This window comes from Zea mays, chromosome 1 (genome assembly GCF_902167145.1).
Source record: "Zea mays cultivar B73 chromosome 1, Zm-B73-REFERENCE-NAM-5.0, whole genome shotgun sequence".
NCBI classification, from domain to species: domain Eukaryota; kingdom Viridiplantae; phylum Streptophyta; class Magnoliopsida; order Poales; family Poaceae; genus Zea; species Zea mays.
In genome coordinates this window covers 94,077,450-94,084,043 of record NC_050096.1, presented here as the reverse complement: position 1 = coordinate 94,084,043, position 6,594 = coordinate 94,077,450, and the positions used below count along the sequence as shown (strand labels likewise).

The following is a 6,594-nucleotide window of genomic DNA, read 5'->3' as shown; positions in this document are numbered from 1 at the left end:
CACAAAAGATAATGTCCAAAAGCAATATTAGAAAGTTGGCCAAAAGGAAATTGGACAAAAGGAAAATGGTTCGATGGAAACATGTGTTTTAGCCTTTGAATACTTGGCATGCACATAAACCTTGTTCACTGGACATATGTGTCAGGTCCACCACATGAATAATTGCGTCAACAACTTACTCATATGACGAGGATCTATCTAATTCATGTAATACAAGCGCAGCAACGCTAGCTGTCATTCATTTCAAGAAGCAGAATACAACGTACGTATACCACTATTAGGTACGTACTTATTAGGCCGTATATTTGTATCTACATTTGTTTCACCCCTTAGGTACACGTTAATTAGCTCGACCTGCGTCTGTACGACGGGGTCACACCGTGTGCCAAAATACATCACGCATGGCCCCCCTTGGCGGCCCCACCGATTTCAGGCCAAAACAAGTCATCAAAAGTTCAAAACATATATAAAAAAAAAAAGAGAAGGAAAGACGCATGCATGCAGGGTTGTGGCACTGGCAGCAGCATCAGTGGCCGACGGCAATAGACTCCTCGTCTGCGAGCTCGATGCCGGCGTCGGCCAGGCGCTTCTCCTTATAGACGTAGCCCCTGGCGGCGAACGTGAAGAGGACGAGGTTGATGGCGCTGATGACGGCGAGCAGCCAGTAGAAGTAGTCGAGCCTCCCGTCGTCGAGGTTGTCGGCGAGCCAACCGTCACGGCCGGCGTGGGCCGTGACCTTGTGCACGATGGTGACGAGCAGGGTGCTGAAGAAGAACCCGAGCGCGCAGGTGCTGAGGAACAGGCCCGTGCTCATGGTCTTCATGCCCTTGGGGCACTCGCGCAGGAAGAAGGCGAGCTGGCCCATGTACGTGAATGCCTCGCCCGCGCCGACGAGCACGAACTGCGGCATGAGCAGGAACACCGTGAGCGTGGCCCCGTGGCCGGAGGCCACCTGGCGGTGGCGCTCGACGAGCGCGGCCACGGCCATGCCGGCGACGGAGAGGAGGAGGCCGACGAAGACGCGCTGCAGCGGGGTGAGGCCGTGCGGGTTGCCCGTGAGGCGGCGGGCGAGGGGCGCCAGGAGGCGGTCGTAGACGGGCACGGTGAGCAGGATGGAGCCGATGAGGAAGACGGTGAGGGAGCCCGCGGGGATGAGGAAGCCCGAGCCGCCGCCGAGGGCCCGGTCCATGACCTCGGCCTGCGCCACCGAGAAGGTGGTCATCTGCGCGTGGATGGTCCAGAACATGATGGTGGTGGCCCAGATGGGCAGCATCCGCACCACCTGCTTCACCTCCTCCACGTCCGTCCGCGTGCACAGCGCCCACTTGCTCGCCGCCGGTGACGACTCGCCGCCGCCGTCGACGACGACGATGGCCGCGTGGTCCAGGAACCTGCGTGTCATCCCGTTTCGTCACGATAAGTCATCTGCGTGTACTGTATGGTCAGTTCCCTGCTGTGCGCGTGGACAGCACATCGTTTTCAACGCTAAAATGGATTAGTATATTATTACTGATAAGAGTAGCGATCGCGATCGACTCAATTAAAAACGCAAGAATCACTTGTTCGTCAGTCGTTCGCGGAAACAGCACGGTTCGATGTATCAGCACTAGGCGACTCATGATCGACAGTCCTCCTGCTTGCGCTGGCACTCGCAGGCCGCATAAGGCACCGCCAAGCTTCAGAACTGGACGCCTGGCTACCTCAGCTTTCCACGGGACAAAGCATTTGTCGGGGGACTAAACAACAAAGCTTTAGAATGGCCGATCGGCCACTGAAGCAGCAACTGTGCAGAGAGAGGAGCATGCATCATGCATGTGTCTTCGTGCGAGAGGCGTTACCTCGCCCAGTGCTGAACTCCCCCAGGCATACCCCGTTTCTCTTCACAGGGCAGCTAATTATTAGTAGCAGTACTCCTCGCTGTATGGTTAAGTCAAAGATGACCGAGGAGGTCTGTATGATGTGCAGTTCGCTCGGCGCATCTGCCTAATAATCTCATCCATTTTGTGCAGCTAAAGTATGGTATGGTGGTGCATGGAGTGGCGCTGGGCGAGCGAGTAGGTGTGGCTGGAATGGAAAGCTAGCTCATCTATCTGTGCCTAGGCGCTGACCATTGTCGTCGCCGTTCTTCGTTCGTTCTACTACCATTTCAATTCAAGTAGCTTACGTACGTACGTAGGAAATTCTAGTAATCAGGTACCCAGTTTTATTTGCTATAGATCCAAACGTTCTGGTTTTCTCTAGCTTAGATGACGTGCTGCAAGAGAATCTCATCAATTATTATCTGTAAAAGACGTTGAGAGGGTTTTCGGTTTCTGTCATGATGCGGCGCAAGCACGACAGTAGTACGAGACAGAGGTGTCGTCACATGTACTGTGGACGGTACATGCAAGTGGTGAAGGAAAGAATTTGGACCGATCCCGCCCTGGCCCGTGCCGATTGGAGACTGCCAATGGGCACTGCCTGGCTGCTTCCCTCACTGTATCGCTCGCTCCTGCCTCCTGTGTGCATTGGTCCACCCGTTTGATCATCCATTTTCTTCCTTTCCGTGGGCCGCTCTGCTGGCTGCAGCCATCCATCGGTCACTACTACAGTACTGCTAGCCCATCCCTTCCCCAAAATGCTTCTAGGCTAGTCCCAGTGTACTATGTCTATGGGATACCGTGACGATGCAGTACCTACCGGGCACGGAGCGCAGCAGTGATCCGGCCTGTGACGACGAAGACGAACACACAGGGACGTGGGTGGGCTGTGGCGCTGTGCCATGGATGTGAGTAGCTGCTGAGCTGCGGGCAAACATTGCAGCAGCCAGCACGGTGGTCCGCCAATAATGAGCTCAGCTCAGCTGTCAGCTCCTCCCCACCAGATATTATTCATATTGCAATTTGCCTAAACGTACGTCGTCTGTGTGCCTTGTGTGCGTGTGGTGTATGCACGGCACGAGTGGAGTGATCCACATGCTCTGGACAAGCTGGGGAACAGGATAGGACCGATGGTTCACCCATCGATCTCTTTGAACTACTACTAGCTGATGAACTGAATCTATTCAGAAACTTCAGATTCTCCTTACCTGCATTCCTTGCTGTGGGGCAGTTTCTCCTTCCCCTTGACGTCGGCGCCGGCGGCGGCCGCGTCGTCCACGTCGTAGAGCATGTCCGGGTCGGACGGCAGCGGCAGCGCGCGCTTGCTCCAGGCGGCGGCCGTCACGGCGGCCACCTGGGTGAGCGGGCTCCCCACCAGCTTCCTGAACCGGTACCTCCGGGTGCCCAGCAGGAAGACGCCCAGCCCGCACAGGATGCCGACGGCGCAGATGCCGTAGCCCCAGCGGCGGCCCACGTTGTCCTGCACGTACACCAGCACCGTGACGGCCAGCAGCGCGCCGATGCTGACGAAGAAGTAGAACCAGTTGAAGAAGCGCAGCATCCTCTTGCGCTCGCCGCCGTGCGCCTCGTCGAACTGGTCGGAGCCGAAGCCCGACACGCTGGACTTGAGCCCGCCCGTGCCCAGCGCCGTCAGGTACAGACCCAGGTATAGCACCCCGAGCTGCGTCCCGTTCGCCGGCACGCAGTCGGGGCTCGCCCCCTTGGCGTCCGCACACGCCGGCGGACGCAGCCCGGGAGCGGCCGTTGAGATCGTCAGGATCATCACCCCCTGCACACATCAAAATCAAAGGCGCGCATGCAATTAGCACTCTGAGTTCTCACTTCTCAGAGGTAGACTAGAACTAGAGACGGCCGCCCGGCGACATGTAAACGCACCGTGGCCTGGACGGCGGTGAAGATGGCGATGGTGAGGTAGCGGCCGAGGTAGGTGTCGGCGACGAACCCGCCGAGGAGGCAGAGCATGAAGGAAGCCCCGATGAAGTTGGTGACGGTGTTGGCGGCGGAGGCATTGCCGAGGTGCATGGTGCCGGTCATGTACGGCACCAGGTTCACCGCGATGCCCAGCGTCGTCATCCGCTCGAACAGCTCCGCGCCTTCAATTTCATCAGGGAATCAACACTCCGTCAGGACTCTGGACCACACACGCGCGCACATGCAGGCGCACGTACACGGCACGGACAGACGACGGTGGGTGGGTACGGTGCCATAGTCATCCCCGCCGTGGACGCGAAATGGTATGGTAGGCAAGCAGGGCCAGGTACGTTACCTAGTATCATGGCGGCGCACGCCCAGCCGCCGGTGGTGGCGCGGCTAGCGGGGCGGCCCTTGTAGTCCCAGGCGTCCGTCAAGGCCTTGCCATCCGACGCAGTATCCGGCAGGACGGAGGCCATCTCGCGCGCACTTGTCTTTCTCAGCAGCTCGACTCACAATTCAACCGAGGAGGCTCGAGCTCCCAGAGGGCAGAGAGCAAGCGATGGATGAGGGGTTGGGGATGGGGCCTCGTCGGCTCGATCGGGGCTCGAACGATGCTTGCTGCTGCAAGCCTGCGCTGCCGGGGGGCTGCTTTTATAGGCGACGGCGCGTGGTGGTGGTGGTGGATCTTTGCGTCGGGATTCGGGTTACCCTGGATCTAAGGGCGTGTTTGGATGGCTGTATTTGGTTGGGCCTGTCTCCACAGATGCAGCCTGCCCATGTTTGGATGCTTGGATGGTCACTTGGGCCAGGCTCCACCGATGCAAGATTCCTTCGGGAGCCAGGCTCTACTCATACGCCAAAAACGACCGTTCCTCGGGAGCCAGGCTCGTCGCGTGCTCGCGGCTGTGCAGATGCGGGCAAAAATGGACGCGCGGGAGCAGGCGGGAAACGTGTAGGGTTACCTCCCCATTCGCGCCATCACCCGGCAATAACAGGAGCACCCGCCGCCATGCTGCTCGCTCGCTCACCATTTGTCCCGGTTGTTCCTCCCTTTCTCACTCGCCTCTTTCTCCTCACTTGCTTCTGTCAAAATCTAGCCTAGGGTTTGAGAACTCGCCGGCACGCGACTCGCTCACCATTGACGCTTGGTGAGTCTTCTTCATCCCTTTGTCTGTAAATCTAGCCTAGGGTTCTAACCTCGTAGAATGTTTTTGTTGTTTTTGTAGTGCTGGTTGGAGATCTCGCCACTTTGCACAGGCAAGTGACCATGCTCTTCATTTCCTCCTCCGATCTGTGATTTTAGCCAACAAAATTATTCTTCGTCACTGTAGGCTTCCAGATCCGTTGTTCTTGCGACGAGTTTGTGGTAGCTGTTCAACACCCGCTTCTGGTATATGCTAATCCATCCCCTTTTCCCAATCCTCACTAATTCTTGTTTATGCTGCTGTCTATGATGTTTTATGTGGGGGTGTTGGTATTTTTCCAGTCTGAGCATGTGGCCTAGTCAATGATTTATGTTTTAAACATATTGAGCATTTGTCTATCCCTGTTTTATTTGTTTTATGGAGAATCTTTTGTATGCCTGTGATGCTGTCCATGGGGATTGTCCTCCTGTTGGAGGTTACTGAAAACTTTTCCCAAAATTGGTTTGTGCCTTTTTAGATGGATTTGCAAGAGAAAAGGACACTGCTTTTCAAGCATGCTGCTGCTCTTCTCACTGCATTGTACGCATTTTTGATAAGTCGACTTCGTATGCACCATGCATCAAGGCCTGGATTAACATACGCCCCATTGAGCCAAATGGATGAGGAACGTCAAAAAAATCTAAACCTAATTTACAACTGCAATGATATTGAATGTGTAAGCATGCTCCGTATGAGAAGAGAACCCTTTTTTAGGCTTTGTAACCTGCTTAAAGACAGAAATTTGTTGAGAGATACTTTGCATTGCTGTGTAGAGGAACAAGTTGCAATGTTCCTTCATATTGTTGGTCATAACCAACGTTTTAGAGTGATACACCAAAACTGGAGGCGGTCAATAGAGACTGTTTGTAGGCATTTCAGAGAAGTTCTGTATGCCATTGGTGAGCTTAGGCAAGAAATGATTAGAGCTCCATCAAATGACACACCATTAAAGATCATGAACAGCCCCAGGTGGTATCCCTATTTTAAGGTAAAAATTTTGTAGTTGTAACACAATATGTTAGGGACATTTTCCTTTGTCCTACGCCGCATGTGTCAGCTCATTTCGACTGGGGTTAGGACTGATAAGGGGTTCAAAGAGGTGCATTTGAACCAAGTTGCCAAGGCACTTCAAGAGTTTAGTGGGAACGAGGTGACAGGGACCCAGGTTTACAACCACCTGCGCAAGTGGAGGCAGAGGTGGGTTAGAGTTATCAAGCTAAGGGAGTTGAGTGGAGCTTTATTTGACGAAGAGAACTTCATGATTACCCTAGAGGATGACCATTATGCTGGCCACATCAAGGTACTAAATGCAGAATTTTATTGCTTAGACTGACTGCATGTACATGTTTGGCACACTAACATATTAACTTCAACGCAGGCACACCCTAAAGATGCTGAGTTGCTAAATAAGCCAATTGAAAACTACCAACAATTAGGTAGCCGCTCTGACTGTGCTGAGAGCTCCATGAAGACTGACCTACTGGATGATATTAATGGTGGGAAACATGAGAAGGATGTGGCCCATGGTGAAGGATGTGGCCTACTGGATGTTATTGTGTTGTCAGGGATGACTAGTGCCGTCAACAACGTGGCTGATGCTATTAGGGACACAAGAG

At 54.3% G+C, this 6,594-nt stretch overlaps 1 protein-coding gene across 1 annotated transcript; it reads right to left on the bottom strand.

Annotated features, from left to right (window-relative positions):
* Positions 1–202: 202 nt before the first annotated feature.
* On the bottom strand, positions 203–4,542 carry LOC103637664 (protein NRT1/ PTR FAMILY 6.3). The gene is made up of 4 exons (XM_008660202.3): positions 4,147–4,542; positions 3,756–3,973; positions 3,068–3,648; positions 203–1,391 (listed from the first exon to the last, which is right to left on the bottom strand). Exons 1-4 carry the CDS (start codon positions 4,268–4,270, stop codon positions 527–529), a joined length of 1,788 nt encoding a protein of 595 aa, XP_008658424.1. The 5' UTR covers positions 4,271–4,542; the 3' UTR covers positions 203–526.
* Between the last annotated feature and the right edge of the window lie 2,052 nt (positions 4,543–6,594).

Coding starts and splice junctions, on each gene's coding strand:
- LOC103637664 (XM_008660202.3), bottom strand. CDS start 4,270: ATGGCCTCCGTCCTGCCGGATACTGCGTCGGATGGCAAGGCCTTGACG. Junction 3,974..4,146: donor GTGCGCCGCCATGATACTAG/GTAACGTACCTG, acceptor ATGAAATTGAAG/GCGCGGAGCTGTTCGAGCGG. Junction 1,392..3,067: donor CCCCACAGCAAGGAATGCAG/GTAAGGAGAATC, acceptor GATGACACGCAG/GTTCCTGGACCACGCGGCCA.